Source organism: Amphiura filiformis, chromosome 4 (assembly GCF_039555335.1).
Source record: "Amphiura filiformis chromosome 4, Afil_fr2py, whole genome shotgun sequence".
Classification (NCBI taxonomy): Eukaryota; Metazoa; Echinodermata; class Ophiuroidea; order Amphilepidida; family Amphiuridae; genus Amphiura; species Amphiura filiformis.
The window spans coordinates 34,132,198-34,154,582 of record NC_092631.1 but is presented as its reverse complement, the minus strand read 5'-3'; the positions used below and the strand labels follow the sequence as shown (position 1 = coordinate 34,154,582).

The 22,385-nt window shown below is 35.5% G+C and overlaps 1 protein-coding gene across 1 annotated transcript; it reads left to right on the top strand.

Moving 5' to 3' along the window:
• Positions 1-6,702: 6,702 nt before the first annotated feature.
• On the top strand, positions 6,703-7,257 carry LOC140150145 (uncharacterized). The gene has a single exon (XM_072172149.1). The coding sequence runs from the start codon at positions 6,703-6,705 to the stop codon at positions 7,255-7,257; it is 555 nt and encodes a 184-aa protein (XP_072028250.1).
• The last annotated feature ends 15,128 nt before the right edge of the window (positions 7,258-22,385 follow it).

Genomic DNA, 22,385 nt, shown 5'->3' with positions numbered 1-22,385 from the left:
TTTTCAGGGTATTCTTTTGTTATATCGGTGGAAATATATCAATGGTCTTTATTTTTTCACAGTGAAATAAGCCCAGGCTATTTCCAAAACTGAATCACGCTATCAAATGTAGATTGACTTGTGCGCCTTCTCTGCTCGTAAATATTGTACTACGAAATTTAAAAACTTCTTTTGTATAATTTGATGAATGTAACTTCAAACCTGATTTCCGATTATATAAAACCTGAATTGAACACCGAAACGGCTTGCTACAAATTAATGTTAAGTTTCTAACAATGGGTACAGACAAAGATATCGACAATGACGTCACAAGCGCTTGGCAGGATAATAGGAAACCACGTGACCAAAACCAAAACTAAAACTCAATATTTGAAATGACCAATATGCCCAAATCACTGAATTCTAAAACACATGGCCACAAAGTGTACACATGACTTTTGACCTTGCATGCTTTGGGCCCAAGTCTTAATTTTTTTCACACCCATAAAAAAAACCAGATTAAATGTCTCAATCAAAAGGTTTCATCAGTGAGTACAGATTTTGATTGGTTGATTACTTCCTGACTACTTCCTGATTGACAGATTATGAGGACCACAGGATTAGCATCATCTTCTCATGCTGAGTTCCCATTTGCATCTCCAGCTGTGTGGCTATCATTAATTATGCATACTAGTAATGAAAGTGTGAAGTATTAATGGCAGCAAACAGATTTTAGTGTACTGCCACATGAATTTAGCCGGTTGAACGAAACAGGAACAAGAAATGAAAATAAAGTAATCGTAACCAGGAACTGAAAAACCAAGATATAAAACGATATTGCACAACTTATATTAGAGAGCTTAATCGTTATTTTATCTTGAATAATTACAACTTACTAAGAAGAGGTTATATGAGAGAAGGGAAAGTTATTAAATGACGGTTGGTAGATATGCTTTCAGAATTTTCAAAACTGCCTTTCAATTTATGCATAAAGCTAGTCTGTAAAACAATTAAGGTAACAGTTATGTTTTACTCCTGTATAGGTGCCAACACCTGGATCGGTTGGTAGATTACAGGTTTTTTTTGTTTTTTAAATTTTTTTTTAAATTTCTGCAAAATACAAAATGATGCGTAATGCTGCAACTCTTTATAGACTTTATAACGTCGTGGTGGTGTTATTTTTCATTCAAATGCCTTTTGCAGAAATTTGTTGTGATTACTAATCTTTCAAAACATAAAATAGAGCATGTTTTCAATATAGTCACAGGGTTATATGAAACACAAACGCAGAAATTGAGGCAGAATTTGTTTATACGCAGTTAAACATAATTAAAACAAATATTTTAAAATTATAAACTGAAATATCAAAATCTAACATTAAAAAAACAAAAACAAAACAACAACAAAAAACCCAAAGGCGACCCTGTTTTTTTACAGATTTGTGGGTCTGTCGATAAGGGCAAGTCAACTTATTTTCTTAAGCCTAATTACAATCAGCAACCAAAAGCCATATTTAGCTCGGATTTAAGACCTTATTTGTTAAAATCGGTCAAGAAATAAAGACACGACGATCCAAAAACTCCAGGAAGATGCAAATTCAAAAGTTGCAGTTTTACTCCATTGCATGCCCTATTGATTTTTTACAAAGAGCGTTCTCGAACAAGAAAACCAGCGTCGCGCTTTCGATTCATTATCACATTGAAACCCTACGCCATGCTTTCCATTGATTAGAACATGAAAGGGCAACTTTTGAATCAGGCCTAAAGAGTACAGGTATTGGATTCTCGTTTTAATTTTGACATATTTATCTTTGTTTAGGATATGTAACATAACTGGTACCTTCATTATTTTGCGCACTGTATAGGCACAATATTGGAGAGTTTAATCGGAATTTTATCTTGAATGATTACAACATACAAAGATTAGGTTTAACAATCGGAGAAGGGAGAGTTCTCTGACGGTTGGTGGATGTACTTTTTGAATTGTCCAAACTGCCAAGTTTCATTATGCATAAATATTTATATTCCCTTTCTTCAAATACACCCCATAAACATAAGATCACATCCACGAGAATTTAGAATGTTTAAAAAATAAGCCACCTTGATTTTGTGATACGATCCAAAAAGAGAACTTAATAAATAAATAATTCATTGCTTTCTGGAAGAAAATGTAAATATAAGGATCCGTAAATTAAATTTTGGTGAATTCACGCATATTCTATCATGTAATATAAACAAGAAAATTAAATTAAAAACGATAAAAGAAACTGTATCGTGTGACAAACAATATACTCTTCTTTGCTTCAACACAAGTTAGGATTAACGATTAAAACAGTGTTAATAGAAAGTTTGTGAACTTTCTGTTAGTTTTAGTTTCTCTATGGATGTCATTTTATTGCTTTAATGGCTTATGAAAACATTATTAACACCAATAAAGATTTACCAATGTTGTATCTAAAGTTAAAAGTAAAGATCCGAAAATCTTTAATAGTGGACATATCAAATTTCTGCCCCCAAATGTTGCCTTGCCCCCGCCATTCTCTGACAACAATGTTTCCCACATGACCATAGCATGAATCCGGAGGTGTGGAGATAAATCCCCTAATACGGTCCATACAATCACCCTCCTCCCATGTTGACGACGCCTGAATTAACTTTCTTTATTTGGCTATTTTAGCAAACTTTAGCGCTTTTCGCGCAAATTTGTTCCACTTTTGCAACATATTTCATTATTTTAGCTACAATATGGCAATTTTTTCCCGCGCTTCGCGCGTATTAGTTTGGCACCAATAAGTGCTGGATTCACTATACTTCAAGAATTTTTTTCCAACCACATCCCCTCAATGTCAAAAGGAAATATACGCCACTGAGTGTGACACCTGTTACGAACCTAACTTTCAACATTTTGACAACTGACTGTCTTCGACGAAGATCATCACGGAATTGGTGATGACGTAATGCGAAGAGCAACGCGTAGCGTAATGAATAGCTAGCTAGCTTCTCGCGTCATTTAATGGCTTATGTGAACATTTGGCACCCCTCAAAAGATGGTTAATTATTGCCAAAATTACGATGTTTAATATTGTGAGCCTATTATGTTCAATTTGGCTCACTGATAATGGTGATGTAAAAGATGAGAACATTTTTCTCCTTTCTTGTACAAGGCGGTGACAAAGGCTTTGCATCAGGCATCAGGCATCACACCCTGGTCGCAAGACTGTTGGAAGAGAAACTGCATAGCCGGGGCCACTTCAATTGCTACTGTTTTAAGTAGTTTTGGACCGCAGGCCTTATGTGGTTTTATTTCTTCAAACTGCTTGATCACGCCTTCCTCTCCAATTAATGGTCAAGTTCGAAATGATTGGAAAAGGAGATGAACCTTTGCTGGGGATGTTTCACAGTTGAAAACACACTTGAACTGTTGGTTGGGTGCGTGCGCTTTCTTGGTAGCAGAGGTGCAAAGTTTACCATCAGATTTAAAAGGAGGAATTCCTATGCTCTCAGTGCGCATATTTAAAGAATTTCCTATCGACTTCTCTCTTTAATTTCCACCATGAATTTTGCACCTGTGATAAATATTTCTAGGCAAAAGCTCATAGTAAACATGACAGATTCCTTGCATTTTTCGTCGTATTTCTTCAAAATGCCATAACGCCTTAAACTGACTGTCTTCATGGTTTCAGGTGAAGATCATTTTCTGGAAAGTTGACTGAGCAAGGTCATGTAGGCCTAAACACTGAATCCACATTATGTCTGGACATCTGACGAACAGATTAAAAGTGCTATAGACGAATCCAACGAGCCAAGTGATGGTCAGAATTTAGTCGGCCATGAATGGGTCCCCGGCGCACCAAACTGCTGTTGTGACTGCCCAATTGTGTGGATTAAAGCCGCTTAAAAATCGATGTTATGCTGTATTGTGTTGCAAACTTTCATCATTCTATTGTGTAACACGGGTGATGAAATGCAGTTTAAAATCCCGCCAAGGACGCATCATTACATATTTTAGGTGGGATATACCGACGGGGACCCAGCTATGGCCGCCATTGAGGTGTAGGAATGCGTGAAATTGGGTTTGTCTATAGGGACTAAAGCTTTGAAACGGAATTGGTGATGACGTAATACGAAGAGCAGCACGTAGCGCAATGAATAGCTAGCTAGATGTCAAAGACAGGCTGATCACTCGCACCTTTAAGATATGTGTTTTTGAACAGAGCGGCATTGTATTCAACCTATGTTTGCAGACATACTCAGGTGATTATAATTGAAGACTTAATAAAAAAGACTAGTTTGCGTCTGACGTCAGGGAAATGGCGCGGTGTGATCGGTTGCTGACCTGCGCAGTACGGCATTTTTGGTCTGGTTGACAGGACGTCAGACGCAACATAGTCTTTTTAATTCGGTGTTCAGTTATAGTTCAACCTGCTTGTAGTGTAGGGCGATCTATTCAAAATTTGTATTCATCCATTGCTATGGTAGTCACTTCGACAGCGAATTGATTGCTCACTTTTTGAAAACATTTTGAAAACTGACTATCTCAGGTGAAGATCATTTTCTGGAAAGTTGACTGAATCCACATCATGTCTGGACATCAGACGAACAGATTAAAAGTGCTATAGGGACTAAAGCTTTGAAACGGAATTGGTGATGACGTAATACGAAGAGCAAAGCGTAGCGCAATGAATAGCTAGCTAGCTTCTCGCGTCATTTGATGGCTTATGTGAACATTTAGCACCCCTCAAAAGATGGGTTAATTTTTTGTCAAAATAACAATGTTTAATATTGTGAGCCCATTTGGTTCACTGATAACGGTGATGTAAAAGCTGAGAATATCAGGATTACGCCTAGCAGAAGATGTAAGCTAAATCCAATCAAAGAAAGCAGTGTCGACCGTTCCAATATTGCATGCGGATGTGTACTGCATGTAGTATAAACCGCTGCCCTACATGACGCATTTGTGTTCAATAACCCCGGACAAAATATGAACACCAATCAAAACCACAATAAAGTTTCAATATGTCATTTGGCATGATTTTAAGCAAAATAACTGGAACTAAAAGTCCAGTAAAGGGAAGTCCGCCAGGAACATAAAAGACGGACAAGTACAGAAAGTTTTCATTTCTGAGCACGGTTTCACAGCATTAACACACATTAAGGGTTTATAGCATCACATGCACAGTAATTTTAAACTTCACTACGTCACTAAATCGACGATATCATGGATATGGCGCCGGATGAGTGTTATGAGAATGGGTCGCAAATATATACGACTGAAGAAATAGAGAAGAGTGTTATGAGAATGGGTCGCAAATATATACGACTGAAGAAAGAGGAATTGGTTTTGGGCTGTGTATTTAGAATCGGGGGGTGAAGGACTATGGCATATTTTGGTAGGCTATTATGTAATTATGTCCCGGAATTATGTATCGTTCCATTATCCAGGCCGGACCGAACCGAGACTGTGGGACAGTCTAGCATTATTGTGTCCATTATCTTACCAATAATGGCATGTTTTGGTTTGTCTTTCAACCTCATCTTCATCTACGTAGTTTATCGCTCTACTAAAATGCATACAGTCACCAACGCATTTCTTGTTCAATTGGCAATATGCGATTTTGCCACTCTGGTGTTCGACACTATACGGTATCTATGGATTTACGTCAGGTCATCAGGGTATGATATACAACAAGGTACAATAGCAGGTTGCACAATTTATAACTTTCTTTTCTATTACACATACTTTGTCGGAGTTAACTTTATATGCCTCGTAGCAATTGAAAGATACCTAGCAATTTGCAGACCGTTTATATACCGCACGTTTAAAAGTACATCACGAGCACGAAACACGTCAATCATTTGCTGGAGTTTGGGAGTTTTATTTTCAATAGCAGCTTTATTCCCTCAGAAATTGGTTACTATCTGCGCTGAGATTCCAAACAATGCAACCATACTGCAGTTACTGTCCGTTTTCCTATACACAATACACAGTGCTCTTTCCCATTGACGCGTGACCTTTACAAATAGCCCTACGTTAACAGTATGGGGATATGACTAGTTAACGTCGCTGTGTGAAAAATAACCGGCCAATATTAAAAGTACTCTTCTAAAGTTCTAGAAAATATAGTTTTTAACATGTCCTAAATTTTTAGCTAATTTAGATGTTTGGAAATATTCGTACTTTGGTGTTTTAGTTAAAGTTATAGGTAATAGTACATTGCCTAGTTAACGTCGCTGTGTGAAAAATAACCGGCCAATATTAAAAGTACTCTTCTAAAATTCTAGACAATATAGTTTTGTAACATGTCCTAAATTTTTAGCAAATTTAGATGTTTGGAAATACTCGTACTTTGGTGTTTTAGGAAGGATATGTAAACGACAGATAACACCAAAAATATGAAGAAATTATTTCTAAACCGTGTTAAGTCAAAAATCATTATGTTGCTCATTTTCAAGAATGCTGGTTTACAAAAAGCACGACATTGTCTGATTTCGTGAACAAAGCCACACATAACATTGTTTCCTTTCGTTTCCTTTATACTCGGTTACCCAACTGAAGCTATGAATACCAGCTTTATTGCGACATCGCACATGAAAACAGTCACTTGTGCACAACCAGAGAAGATCCGATTTAATCAGTTGAGCTGTTTCAATGAGTGTTATCTTGGTTTAATAGCTTTTAATGGGGTTAAGTCCTGCAAAGGTCGAGATGAATTCTACTGTAGACATGACTGCATCATGCCACATCAACGGATGGTCAAACCTGGTTGTATTCCACAGTTGTCAACCAGCCTGTATTGAGTGTTTCCATGTACTCTATGTCTTCGACACGCTGCAGTTTCTGGTAGTGTTTACAGCAAATTCCGTCATGTATGGTGCGATAGTAAGACGACTTGTACAAAGATCAGACGAAAACATTGGTGTGAGAGCCGGCCACGATGCAGATACGGCTTCCAAATTAAGCCGTGACGTTGCGCGCATGTTGGTCATCAACGGAGTCGCGTTTTTCATTCTGTTAGGGCCGTATCAAATCTGGAACATTGTCCTCCTGATCTACGACTACACAGGAATCCTGGTGGTTTCCGAGAACTTCGAATACTGGCTTGGATGGGTGTCTCGATTCTGTGCACCTATAAACTTCTTCGTCAATCCGTTGATCTACGGAGGAAGCAATAAATACTACCGACAGGCATTTTTGGAAGTGTTTGGCTGTTCTTCACCTTCGCCAGATCGTAGGACAGGTACACAAAAAGATACCTCCTCCACCAATGTATACACTTGAGCGTTAAAGCTACACTGAAGTGACTGAACCTTATAAAATCTGGTACATAAACCACAAACTGCAGCTTAAATTCTGAATTTGCTCCATATCGACCTAAATGCCCGCCTAAATGTTGGCTTGCTTCTTTCTTTCTTTCTTTCTTTCTTTCTTTCTTTCTTTCTTTCTTTCTTTCTTTCTTTCTTTCTTTCTTTCTTTCTTTCTTTTCTTTCTTTCTTTCTTTCTTTCTTTCTTTCTTTCTTTCTTTCTTTCTTTATTTCTTTATTTATTTATTTATTTATTTATTTATTTATTTATTTATTAATTAATTAATTAATTAATTAATTATTAATTAATTAATAAATTAATAAATTTTTTTAATAATTAATTAATTAATTAATTAATTAATTAATTAATTAATTAATTAATTAATTAATTAATTAATTAATTAATTAATTAATTAATTAATTAATTAATTATTTAATTAATTTATTAATTTATTAATTTATTAATTTATTAATTTATTAATTTATTAATTTACTAATTTATTAATTTATTAATTTATTAATTTATTAATTTATTAATTTATTAATTTATGTGTGTATGTATGTCGGTATGTATGTGTTTCATGTGTTTTCTATGGTTCCTCACTTTTTGCTTGTAATTAGATTTTGAATTTGCCGCCTGCTCTGCGAGCTTTATGTGGCGTTCTCTGTAGAACTTCTCAGACTTCATTTACTTGAATCAATTGACTTACTTCATACCAAGTATCCTGATGTAGGCTTTGTAATCATGGGTGACTTTAATAGAATGCAAATCAACAACATTCTTTATAACTGTAATTTGAAACAATTGATCAAGTTTCCCACCCGTGGTCAAGCCACTCTCGACCTTGTACTGACTAACATTGGCGCTCATTATAATGAGCCCATTCCCTTATCTGCTCTTGGGAAGAGTGACCATATAAGTATCATGTGGAAACCTTTAGAGCATGTTGCCAAACATTCCAATGTCAAAAGGACATATCGCTCCATGAAAGAGCACCAAATCAGAGAATTTGGTAACTGGATCCAGCACAAAGACTGGGCCAATGTCCTTAACGCCAGCAACACTCAGCAAAAAGCTGATGCTCTCTATGAGTCTCTCCAAGGTGCTGTAGAGTCATTCTTCCCTCTAACCACAGTAAAGGTTCATAATAATAATAAGCCCTGGATGTCTGATAAAATCAAAAACTTGTCAAAAAAGACAACTTGCCTTTTCAACAGGTAACAATGAGGTGTACAAGAAGCTGCGTAACAAGGTACAACGTGAAATTAAGAGGGCTAAGCAATTCTATTATGCTAACAGGGTTCGTAATCTTCAGGCTACCAATCCACGGAAGTGGCATCAGCAAATCAAGATCATGACGGGAAATACAAAATCTGAAGTCAGCATACCTGTCCCAGGGGTGGACAATGATGATCATGTTGCCATTGCGAATAAAATCAATGATCAGTTTGTGCAGGTCTCCTCCCATATGACACCTTTGGATCTTTGCAATCTTGAGACCTACTTACCGGCCATTGATTCCCTCCATTGCTCTACCCATGGGATGTGTATGCTGAACTCAGTAAAGTCAAAACCAGTAAAGCATGTGGCCCAGATGGGGTTTCCCCAAGGTTGATCAAGGAATTCGCATACGAATTAAGTATCCCTGTAACTGACATTTTGAATTGTTCTTATTATGAGGGAGTGGTCCCCACACAGTGGAAAAAAAAAAGCCATCGTTGTCCCGATCCCCAAAACAAAACCTCCCAAGGTCGATAAACTTAGACCTGTCTCCTTGACCGATGTTTTGTCAAAAATAGGTGAAGAATTTGTTGTGAAGTGGATTTTGGAAGACATCGAAGACAAAATTGACCCCAACAGTTTGGTAACATCAAGGGTATCTCGACTTCCCACTACTTGATCAACCTCCTCCACACTCTTCTCATCAAGGTGCTGACAGGGTCAACAACGTGGGAACGGTGGTTCTGACGGACTTCTCCAAAGCGTTCGATATGATAGACCATAACATCCTCATTGAGAAATTTATCCACTTGGGAGTCCGCAGATCCATCGTTCCCTGGTTGTGTGACTTTGTCAGCAACCGTATGCAATGTGTTCGCTACAACCAGACACTCTCCGAGTTCAAAATTCTCAATGGAGCCCTCCCACAGGGGACTAAACTCGGCTCAATTGGCTTCCAGGTTATCATTAATGATGCAGTCCAGTCCAAAGATGCAAGCATCAACTGTTGGAAGTATGTGGATGACCTGACACTTGCTGAAAATCGTCCGTATTCCCAACCAAGCAAGCTTCAAGATACACTGGACGAGTTCACTGAGTGGACAAACAAAAACAAGCTTAGCTTGAACCCTAGCAAGTGTCAGGCCATCCAGGTCTGTTTCAAAAATGAACCACCGCCCCCTATTGAGCTTAAGATAGCCGGTAAGCCCTTGAACTATGTAACTGAGGCTAAGATACTAGGGGTTCACCTTCAAAATGACTTGAAATGGGACAAAAATGTTAATGAAATTACAAAGAAGTCCAACCAGAAGTTGTATATGCTTAAACTGTTAAAAAAATTTGGTTTCAATGACGAAGAACTAATTACTGTGTACAAAGGTTATGTGCGCCCTATTCTTGAGTACGCAGATGTCACCTGGCACTCCTCGTTAACAACAAATCAGACAAAGTCACTTGAACAACTCCAAAGACGTGCATGCAGGATCATCTTAGGCCAGAGATTTACCTCATATGCTGAGGCGGTGCAAGCTTGCGACCTTGAGCGCTTGTCAGATAGAAGAGAAGATCATTGTCGAAGGTTAGCCGAAGGGCTTGCCGACTCAGACCGTACCAAAGATCTTCTTCCTCCATCTAGACAGAGTGCTCATGGTCGCAACCTTCGCAATGCGCATAAATTCACCCAACTGCGGTTCAGAACCTCTCGCTTCCAAAATAGTCCCATACCATACTTTGTGGACCTGCTAAACAAGTAATATGTAATTTTTCTTTTTTATTCATGTGCTCATTGTATCCTGCATGCACGGTGGCCGTGCAATCACCCCCTTTTCTGAAGTGTATTATGCAATGTGTTTCTTTCCTTTTCTTTTTATTTATTATTATTTAATGATACTATTTTACAAGTGCAATATTAGTTTCTGTAAATGAAATTTTATACCATTTTATGTGTTTTATAGATGTTATTCTTTAAAAATATTGTTGAATGTTTGTTTTTATCTTTGTAAATTTATCATGTAATTTGACCTTCGGGTCACCTTTTGATAATAAAATATGAATATGAATATGAATATGAATATAATATATAATAGCAGTTATCTAATAAAATATTTGAAATATGTATTTATTTATTTATTTATTTATTTATTTATTTATTTATTTATTTATTTATTTATTTATTTATATTTATTACATCTTTAAAAGGTACCCATTAATCAGTGTCTTGCTTTTCATAAAAGCTGTATCAAAATGATTGGTGCTCATCATTTTTCATTGGTAATGGATGAGTCTGACAAATCAAAATTCAACATACGATTCAAATAATGTGCAGATAATTGCATAACAAGTTATAAACTATACATTATGGATATTTCAAGAGTACCCAATGTTGCATTGGGAAAAGGTAGGTTCTCCAATAAACATGACAATTGAATGGGTACCAATCATTTTGATATAGCCTGTATACTTAAAGGTCCTTTGGGTGTAACTTGGACGGTTGTAACAGTGGTTCCTTTTTCTTTTCTAAACTGACTCCGACTAGTCTTAGTCCCCTCAGAAGGAACGAGTACTCACATGGTTCATTTACTCAGAGAGCGGAAGTCTAATTTAATCTGACAAATGTTGTCTGAACTTAATCCGACAAATGCTGACAATTACATTTTTTCCCTCAAGCCTACACCCCAACAAGTTGTCAGCGCCGCGAATTGAACCCGGGACGTCCTCCTGCTATACACAGATACAAGTAGGATATTTGGATTTCTAAAATACAGGGTCCCCCCAAAAAACAAACAAACAAAACAAAACAAAAAACAACAACAACAACAACAAACAAACAAACAAAACAAACAAAACAAACAAAACAAACAAACAAAACAAAACAAAAACAGAACCATCATCGCGAACTCTTTTCTCCTATTTCAGACAAATTGATCAAATATATTTTGGAATATAAAGAAACCTTTAATCGTTAATAGCTTTAAGGGGTGGGGTATGAACGTTTGGACAGTATTTATTGTGGGACATTAGAGCACATCAAACATATCGAATTGCATTCTGAATACGAAGAATGTCCTTCTGATATCAAATAATTTTGATTTTTAGAAATTCGCAATGTAATACACATTTTATGGCAAATGATTAAAAATTGATATTTTGATATTAAACAGTACTCGAAGTAAACTTTATAAATCTGATGATTTATACTTAAAGTGTATGTAGGTGGGATGAAAAGCCGACGATCAATTGAAAATTTTGACCTTTCGTATTGAAGATATGGATTTTTTCCCCAAAACATCAACAAAAATTAGGGTCTTTTTAAACAGTACTCGAAGTAAACTTTATAAATCTGATGATTTATACTTAAAGTGTATGTAGGTGTGATGAAAAGCCGACGATCAATTGAAAATTTTGACCTTTCGTATTGAAGATATGGATTTTTTTTCCCCAAAACATCAACAAAAATTAGGGTCTTTTTGGGAAAAAATCCATATCTTCAATACGAAAGGTCAAAATTTTCAATTGATCGTCGGCTTTTCATCCCACCTACATATACTTTAAGAATATGTCATTAGATTTATAAAAATTTACTTCGAGGACTGTTATATATCAAAAATGTGAAAAATATCAAATTGTAATAATTTGTCATAAAATTTGTATTATATCGTGAATTTCATAAAATGAAAATTATTTGATATCAGAAAGACATTCTTCGTATTCAGAATGCAATTCGATAGGTCTGATGTGTTCTCATGTCCCACAATAAATACTGTCGAAACGCTCAAAACGCTCATTCCAGATCCCTTAATAAACTGAAAAAAAATCAATCGGCTACTTTTGATGAGCTATTCAGTGTTTCCGTTTTAATTCCGCTATTACATGATTATGTACCAATTAACATGTGGAAATCCCTGCGTCACAATAATACGTACCGGAAAAAGATTATCATCCGGGTTCATTCAAATAATTGTACCAACCAAACTATGAATAATAAAAATAGCAAATTTCAAAACAAATTCTGAACTACTATAAAATCATGATAAAGAGATATTATTATCTATAAATCACAGATTTCAATGTTTATTCAACATGTTCATTGTTCAATGATTATCTGAGGGAGGGAATGCGTTATTTTGTATTTTATTTTATTTTCATCATTGTCCCAGCAAACACAAAACGTTTTCGACATCATTCGCAAAAGGTTATAAAAGGTTGTCAGAAAACGTTTAAATGTCGGGTTATATAAAGGGTATAATGGGTATAAAACGTTTTCATAATATTAAAAAAACATTCTTTGATTACCTACTGCAAATATTTTAACATAATATTATTTAAGTGTTGACAAAATACATGTATTTGGCAAAATAATGTTTGCAAAAAATAGTTAACAATAACATTTTGAAAGCATTTAAAAACGTTTTCATGGCCTTTATATAAGCCGTTTTTATATAAAACGTTTTTACCTAAACCAACCCCCAAAATATAACTTGTTTAAAACGTTTTTGTATTTGCTAGGATCTGACCCCATTAGGTAGGCCTACTGTTTTGGTTCATTTAGAATTGTATAAATGAAATAAGAGGAGACTACTACAAACAACCTTGTAGATTACCGTCAGTTTCCAAAAGAGTAGGGTTTTTAACCCCTGACTGTCGTTGAATATTTTAAGGCCAGTGTAATGGGAGAGAACGTGGACCTTTTCGAGCATCATTATTTCTGAATTGTATGTCAAAAGTATATAAAACTATACATTTTTGGAAAGGAAATGGGTCAAGGAATCCCATGGTGATGTCAGATTTGTTCAAAAATCTCGAGTTTTTGAAAAAATCACAAAAATTCACTTTTTTACCCCAATTTTTTTGTGACAACTTAGAAAAAAAATCCGTTCGGAGTAAAAAAAAAAAAAATCAGTTAGCTTTTCATAAAGAAGGGACATGAACTTAGGGAAGGTTTTTTAATTTTTTGAAATTCGTCTCTTTTTCGAAATATTGAAAAAAAAAGCATGTGAAAAAAGCAATTTTGTCACTCTATTAAGCTAAAAATTGCACAGAATGGTGTATATTTTTGTTTGAAACAAATATTTTGAAAACATGAGAAAACCTTCCCTAGGCTTTGATGTACTCTAAACGATAGTGCAAAAAGTTTACCTTTTCCTTGCATATTTTTCGAGTTATCTTGTCACAAAAATCGTGCAATATTGTCAAAAGTGAACTCTGAGAAATCGACGTTTTAGTAAAAAAAATGTTAAAATTATGCACAAAACGTCCTTATATTTTAAAACGGTAAGACTTTCACGCTTGTAAAAGCTGTATCTGGTGCATGGTCTAAATATGCATCTTTTTGCACCAATAAATCTATAATGTCTGCTTTCAGTGCGCCAAAATTCAAAATAATTCATACACTCCGCCCCCTATGTAAGACATAACATGCATATTTAAAATGAGAAATGGTTTACTTCATTTGAAATCTGCACGACATTCCCTGTTACGTGTGGGGAATTAAGGTAAATGTATTCCATAGGCCTATACTGCCCCACCATGACAAAACAAGTTAACTGACATTTTGGCGAAATTGATTTTTTTTATGTTTTTGAACTCTGAGCAACTCGTTACATATGTTGAACTAAAAATATTTTTTGTAAAACATCCCAAGAGCTAGATATCAGCATGTCGAAATGAGTTAACTGCATCATTTACCTCATAAAACCATGACAAAACAATTTAACTGACAAGGCCTATGGAGTTTTACACACTTAACACTTCATTGATTATTATTGATTATTGAACAATGCTAGAGCAATTCACAGTTTGGTCTCTAATTCAAAACAGTGAAATTGCAGTTAACTGGTTTTGTCATTGCGGGGCAGTATAGGTGGTGTACGGATTTCAACTGGAATAGCCCTTGTCTCAGGATGGTGTCCTCGTCATCAATAATATTTGCCATTTATCAGATTACCCTGTAGAGTATCAATGGTTTCATTGAACAAATCATACGTCAATTCTCTTTTTAAAATAATTTGTTTTCACTCACACCACAAATAATGTGAATACATTACGAAGTGTAGGCCTATATATACTATAAATATTAACCTTTTGTCTTTAAATATCCTCAATCGTCTCTCCTTTTGTTTCAAATCCTTAAGCGAAAATACAAATCTACAAACAATATCATTCCTATTGTTATCACCGTTTCTACATGTGTTTATATTTGTACAGAATATTACACCTGTTTTTTCTTTAATAATAACACCTTTTACTTAAAATACTACAAAGTTTCTATTTCCATTTAATAATCTTAAAATACATTACCAAGTGTATATCTACTAATACATTAATCCTCTGTCTTAAAGTAACGTCAAACATGTCTCCTTTCTTTTTCAAGTCCTTAAGCGAAAATACAATTCTACAAACCAGAGCATTCTTCTTTATATCACCGTTTCTAAATGTATGGTAAAGAATATGACACTTTTTTTTTTCTTAAATAACACCTTTTACTTAAATACTACAAAGTTTATATTTCCGTTTTACGACCTATACCACATTATTTGCAAGAAATGTATTTTTTATAAAAAGACACAAACCCAGCAAACACAAAACGTTTTCGACATCATTCGCAAAAGGTTATAAAAGGTTGTCAGAAAACGTTTAAATGTCGGGTTATATAAAGGGTATATTAAGAGTATAAAACGTTTTCATAAACTTAAAAAACATTTTTTGATAATCCACTGCTCAGCAAACAAAAATGTTTTACAGAAAACGTTTAAATGCAGGGTTATATAAAGGGTATAAAAACGTTTTAATAACATTCCAAAAAGATTCTTGAAAACATGATACAAAACATTCTAAACAGAATGTTATTTTGGGGTTGAAAAAATATTTTGCGAAAAATGTTTGCCCAAAATATTTTGAATAACGTTTTAAAAACGTTTTCATGACCTTTATATAACCCGACATTTAAATGTTATTAAAAGGTTTTGAAAAAAACATTTTACGAACATTTCTGTGTTTGCTAGGTTCAAACATTTTAACATAATGTTATTTAAGTATTGACACAATATTTGGCAAAAATGTTTGCACAAAATAGTTTACTATAACATTTTTTGAAAACATTTAAAAATGTTGTTGCAGTGTGTTTTCATACAAAACGTTTTAAAACGTTATCATGACCTTTATATAACCCGACATTTTAATGTTATTAAAACGTTTTACCCAAACCAAAAGCCAAAATATAACTTATTTAAAACGTTTTAAAACGTTTTTTTGTTTGCTGGGAAAGCCGCATAATGAGTGATCATAAAATCCCTTTTACACCACACGTTGACAAAATACTCGCACCAGAATTAAAATACCCTGCTCAAAATACAATTAAGCATTTCCGACAAAATAAAATTATTAAGACCAAAGGAGGCAATTTTGAAACCTGCATTCATCATTCACTGATGATTAAAAAAATATAATACGGACCTTTCTATAATGGACCCTAAGTTCTACAGTCTGTCTCAAAAAAAGTTGTGCAAGTGCAAAGCGCTCTCTTTGGCAATGAGAAAATACCGTTGTGACATGATGCTTACATCAACGTCAAGAGTGCAGTCTTAGTTCTCAAATGCCGTTTGTTCTGTTCAATTTGCTTGTTTTAATCTCGAGATATTATTTAGTTAACAACGAAAGGGTAAAATCACAATTGTGCCACTTTTACTAGGGAAGAGGGCTGTAGGCCTACATGTAAATCAATGATAGCTGATGTTGATGCGTCTTATGCACTCTTCGGGGCTCTCCCAGCAAGTAGGCCTAATACGCGTTCATTAACCTATAAGTGTGCAATATTTGTTTGTCTTTTAACATGTTTTGAGTTACAAATCGTTAACATGCACATTATATATAATTTTACAGCAGAATGTGAAATATTTTTTTTATCTTTTATATGTTTTAAGTGGTAAAAGAGAATCATTATACCTGTATCATAATAAGACAGTAAAAAACAATTTTGTATTGTTGTGAAAGCCTGTAAGGGGTGCATTCTTTAAATTTCACTCCAATGAACTATTGATAAACTTGATGCTATCATCATTGATTTACATGTACCAGCCCTCTTCACTAGTAAAAGTGGCACAATTGTGATTTTACCCTTTCGTTGTTATATCTCGTGATTAAAACAAGCTAATTGAACAGAACAAACGGCATTTGAGAGTTAAGACTACGCCCTTGACGTTGATGTAAGCATCATGTCACAACGGTATTTTCTTATTGCCAAAGAGGGCGTTTTTCACTTGCACAACTTTTTTTGAGACAGGCTGTATAGACCTTTCTGTTTTTGAGAGCTTACATATCGACTTGAATTGCACGTTATTATATTTTATCAGGTGTTGTTCCAATATCTCTAATTGATTTTATGATGCAGATACTCCATGTGTATTTATCATTATTTTTGCTTCCTGTGTTATTTTGCCTGTTTCTCAATTTTAAAATTGCCGCCTTTGGTTGCCTGATTGGAGCAGAACGCGTCATATTGTGATCAAAATAACGAGTAGAATAATGATGATTATAGATAGGCTACTATATTTAAAAAAATTAAAACCACCGTATTAAACTATGTTTATTTCTTATTTGTTTGAAAGCGTTTAATATAATTTGTAGACTTTTTAGAACATTTTGCTTGAGTCTGGACCCATCATGACCCATGTGCGTCTCCACACTGAGCGACTGTTTGGTATTGACCCAGGAATTATGGAAAGCTTGGTTACATTGGCTAAATTGTCGGTTTAAAGCATGTATAAGTATAGTTTTAGTATACATATTCAGAATACAAAAACTCCAATAGTGCATGACGTCAGATTTATGTAAAAATGCTCATTTTTGGAGAAATCATAAAAAAGCATGATTTCAATCCAAATTGCTTTGGACAGCATATAAAAAAAAACATCATTGTTTTTTTCCTGGTTAATTTACAAAAATATATATGAAGAGATTGGTATTTTTTCTTTTTTGTATTTTAACCAACTTTACCTAAAAGTGACTTGGAATTTGGGTGAAAATTTAGTACTCTTTCGACCATTTTTGGTGAATATTTCTATTCTAAAAGTTGGTAAAAAAAGGTACTTAGATCTTTAAATCTAGTTTTTGAAAATTAATACAATTAATCTTAACAAAATTAATGAAGAATTGTTTTATTATGCTGCCCACAAAAGTCGCCAAAGTCTTTCCATTCTGAAAATGTATATTTTACATACTTCAGCAGTATGATGCCCAAAGTTTCCTTAATGTCAGGGTTATGACCAACCTTAAACAACCAAATAAACAAATAATTGCAATTATACATCGATTTTTGTCAAATTTGACAAAAACAGAATTATCTTTATTTGGTCTTTACCATATACAAAATGGGGAAAACTGTATAGAAATTTTAGGAGAAGCATTTGTTACCAACAAAATTAAATGTTCGGTACTTAAGCACGGTTTTGTTGAAGGTGTGTGACCCTTTGTGCCGATTTGATTTGCCGACAAGCTATTCATAGAGAGGTACCTTTTGTTCAAGACAAAAGGGTTCCGCCATTAAATCGGTATGAACGCATGACAAGGCAGCCAGTGCAGTCAATAGGTGATCAAAAGAATGTGACAGCGCCTACTTGAGCGAGAGGTACTTTTTGTTCTCATACAGCCCAAGGGTGTAACGAGTAGCCGCAAGCACAAAAAGGCACACTTTAGCCGTCGATGTACAGTTATTTACCGCCCACAATATTTGAGGCGCATCATTTAAATGAATAGAGTTGCTAATCGATTACCCGTAACAACGTGCCGTGGCTGCCAGCATAGGTCCATGTCTATCTGCGTCACTTTCTATCAAGTAACTTTTTTGCAGTATATTTTGTATAATCATGGTTTAATATAGGCTATTCAATAAAGTCAAAATGGGTTTTTTTAATATCACGAATATTAATTCTAAAAGCCAGGGGAAATAGCAGAAGCGGATGGGTGATCGAGAGTGGAGGGGAGGGGAGGGGAGGGGAAGAAGACAGAATGAAACAGAAAGAAAGAGAGGAGGGTGAAGGCGAGAGAGGGAGAAGGAGAGCGAGGATAGATAGGCCCCCTAATGTGTAGGCATAAGAAATAATAAGTGCAGAGAAAATAAAAAATAAATGAATGAATAAAGAACAAATAACAACACTAGGCAGGGATTGCATGATGCCAAAATCGTTATCCGTTACGTAATTAAAACACCCAGTCAGATATATTTCACACCTGTCAAACACAAGTCACCCAATACGCTGGCAAAGTTACGTAATTAATCGGATTAATTACCATAGCAATAGGTGAAAACAATTTTGAACATACCGCGCTGCACTACAAGCAGGTTACACTCATCACCTGTGTATGTCTGCAATCGTAGATTGAATACAATACTGGTCTTTTCAAAGATACTAATCTTACAGGTGCAAGTGATCAGCATGATTGACCGGTCAATGCAGAGGTATCGCGTGAACGTATCAGTGCAGCGCGGTATATTCAAAAATTGTTTTCACCTATTGCTATGGTAGTTAATCCGATTATTACGTAACTTCGCCAGCGTATTTCGAAAATTGAATGTACACTCTTATGAATATTGATTGGCAACATATTCCAATATGTCAGCGCTCAAATCAGACACAATAGAACAATAAACCATGTAGTGCATTGATTGAAAGCCTCATCAACCCATCGATGATCGATCAAAAGTGAGATTTTTTTTGGCATCAGAATAAGTGCCCTACAGACGTTTTAGTGGATTAGAATATTCGATGTAACATATCTTCGTTATTTAATCTATTCCCATTTCTATTTCCAGTAATGTTTAAGTTGTAACGAATGTTTGATGACATAAATCAATAATATATTTCTATATTTTGATGTTAGATTTCATTTCAGACAGAAAATGAAAAATTGATAATCAGACAAGAAAATAAAATCGAACAATGTTGCTTGATCGCATTACATAATACGGTAACACTGGATTACAAACAATATAATTATACGACATGATTTTATGTTCATACAGTACAGCTGTAGCTACAATCAAGGAATATAGTTAACGTCACGTGGATCATGCATCCTGGGTTTCTTTACCGGAAGTCAATTTGCACCGAAATTCCTTCCCACAAGGTAATAAATAGGCGTATTACACAACAATAGTTACAGTTGCGGGGAGGGAGGTGTCGCCCATCGTCTTTCATCTCCTTTGTATATAATTACAATTGCATTGTATTGTGAGAAGGAATTTCGGTCAATTTGACTTCCGGAGGACAATATTTGGACAACACAGGATCCACGTATAGCTTCTCCCTTAACCCCAAGCGTGAACTGGTGAGCAAACCCATGTCGCAGCAGATCCTTCATGAACGTACATGTAGCATAAATATAAAGGTTAAAGACATCCTATCCTATCCTACCTCCGTGGTGTTGTGGATAGGACTCTTGCTTTGAAATATAGAGGTCTCGGGATCGATTCCTGGAGTTGCGTCTTTAGAAATTGGTTTATTTTATTTTTAAGGTAATTGACCTAGGTCAGTCTTACATGGCCCAATAACCTTCCACAAGAAGATGCATTCGTTAACACACAATTTAAGTTTGTTTGTTTTTTTATTTATTTATTTGTTCGTTTGTTTGTTTACCCAGCTCACAAAACAAAAAGTCCAACTTCGTGTAAAACCAATTTTACATACGTTTGCGCTTATAAAGCAGATGTCCAGACATGCTTGTGTACTTGTTAATGTCACTATAAATTGTGCGTCCATTATGATGAGAAAACTGCAAGTAAACTTCATCTCCAACCTCCAGATTCAGGATCGCCGTATTAGTACTCTGCTGAAAGCGACCGGTACCGCTCGAACGTGCAAGAGCACCCACAATAATATCGCTATTCTTATTAAGGGTAATAACAGGATCGACAAGAGCCGGAGAATCATACACCCCTACGGTATACGTGAAAAAGTAGGTACCGGGTACTTGACAGACAAACTTGTTGGTGACTGTGTTGAAATCATTGCCAATATTCGTTGGGACCTCTTGGAATGTAACCACCTGTCCGACATTGCCTGTTTGAGGACCGGTTTTGATTGCGGTGAAGGCGGATTTTCCTTTGCGTGCCGTTGTTGCCGTAGAAAAGACGGCGATTATCAGGATTAAGATGGACAGAAGAGCCATTATCAAATTCTGTAATATGAATATAATTCCACGAGATTTGTGGTTATTGACAAGCAAATAACATGCATTTCTCTAATTTATACATTGCACAGATCTTTCTCGAATTTGTAATTATTGAGGCATACATTAATGTCAAGGTGCCGCGTAATTATCCAAGTCTATTTAACATATCCGGTCAACTTGTTAAACTATATGGTAGATCTAGGTGTTGGTTGATCTACGTCAACATAATTGTACCTAAGATCTACATTTAGTTCTTGAATAGTGCGGCTAAGAATAACGAATACGTGCTTGACGTGCTTAAAATAGGCACATTAATCAATCTTCTTTTGAAAATCTAAAAATAAATTCTGTCTTTTCCCTCCGACATTTCGACCGCGCTAACATAGAACTCGACAATAATCATACTTCTTATGAACTGAGTTTGATATTTTGCAACAATTACATACCATATTTAGTATTACCATACACATTTTGCGTGTAGATAATCAATTTAACAAAATTGTTTATTTCAAAACTACAGGTGTCCCAAAAGTCTCGTTATTATTTTGAACCGTCACAACTTTCAATTGGATTTGCCCAGGGTAAATCAAAATACAGGAACATGCAATTATTTGGCTACCAAGCATGATACATTTTCCATCCTTAAGGGCGGGAACGTGGGTTGGATTCCAGAGGAAGTGTGCCTGTAAGAGACACAGCCATCAGAAAAGGAGTAAGTTCAGATCGCGCGCGGCGCGCCAAATAAGTTAGCAGTTCAGAAATTGCATTTTTTCCCAGCTTTGAAAAAAAAAAAAATAGGAAGAGCTTGGAATCGAACCATGCTTTTATTAGCTGTGAGAAGTTTGATAGAAATCATTGATATTGCTGAATAGAATAAAACAATACTGATATGTATCTAATGTACGATGCTATTCAAATAGCCGTTCCATAGAAACTAGGAATAATTATGTGGGAGCCGCATAACTCAACTGACGTCATCTATTCAATTCCACGCAAGAACTGTGATTTGTGATATATTGGGGAGATGGGTAGGAAGTACAGTGGGTAGGAAGTTCGGAAAGCGACTGGATGAACACAAAAAGGAGGCAGAGAACATCGGTGATAACATAAAAACTAGAGCCACACAGTGTCATCGCCCCGATATCTTCATGGTAGAAATCGCCATGGTATGTTGAATCCACAGCCACGCACGGCCATTTTATTCCACCTTTAATATGAGACGCAGTAGCCAAGTGACCTGACTAAGGCTACTGACAATAGCCGGGTAATTGATTTCTCGATGTGTGAGTAAGCTTGTATACGACATTGCGGTCAATGGTCATACTGCCTCCACTGGAGTAGTGAGTGCAGCTATAGCCTGCTCGCTGTAGTCCATACAGGACCAACGCAATATAAAATTAGAATTTGGTCAGATTTTGAGTTCAAGACTCACGGCCTTTTCTCAAAGCGCAAACTAACGACTATCATATCTGTTCAACACGTATTTTCAAGTGTATGAGACCAGATCTGGTTTCTTGAGACGAAATCATTTACGGGAGATATTCATCATTTTCCACCCCTGTATCCGAAGATTTTCGTCTGATATCAAAATCGTGCATAGCAATTCACGTGTATCGATCCCGTGTATTTATTTTAGTATCTCTGCTGCACCAAATAATTATTAGCCAGGCGATGTCGGTGTGTCCCAATCAGTCGTCTATAAATCTGCCATTACAGATCAT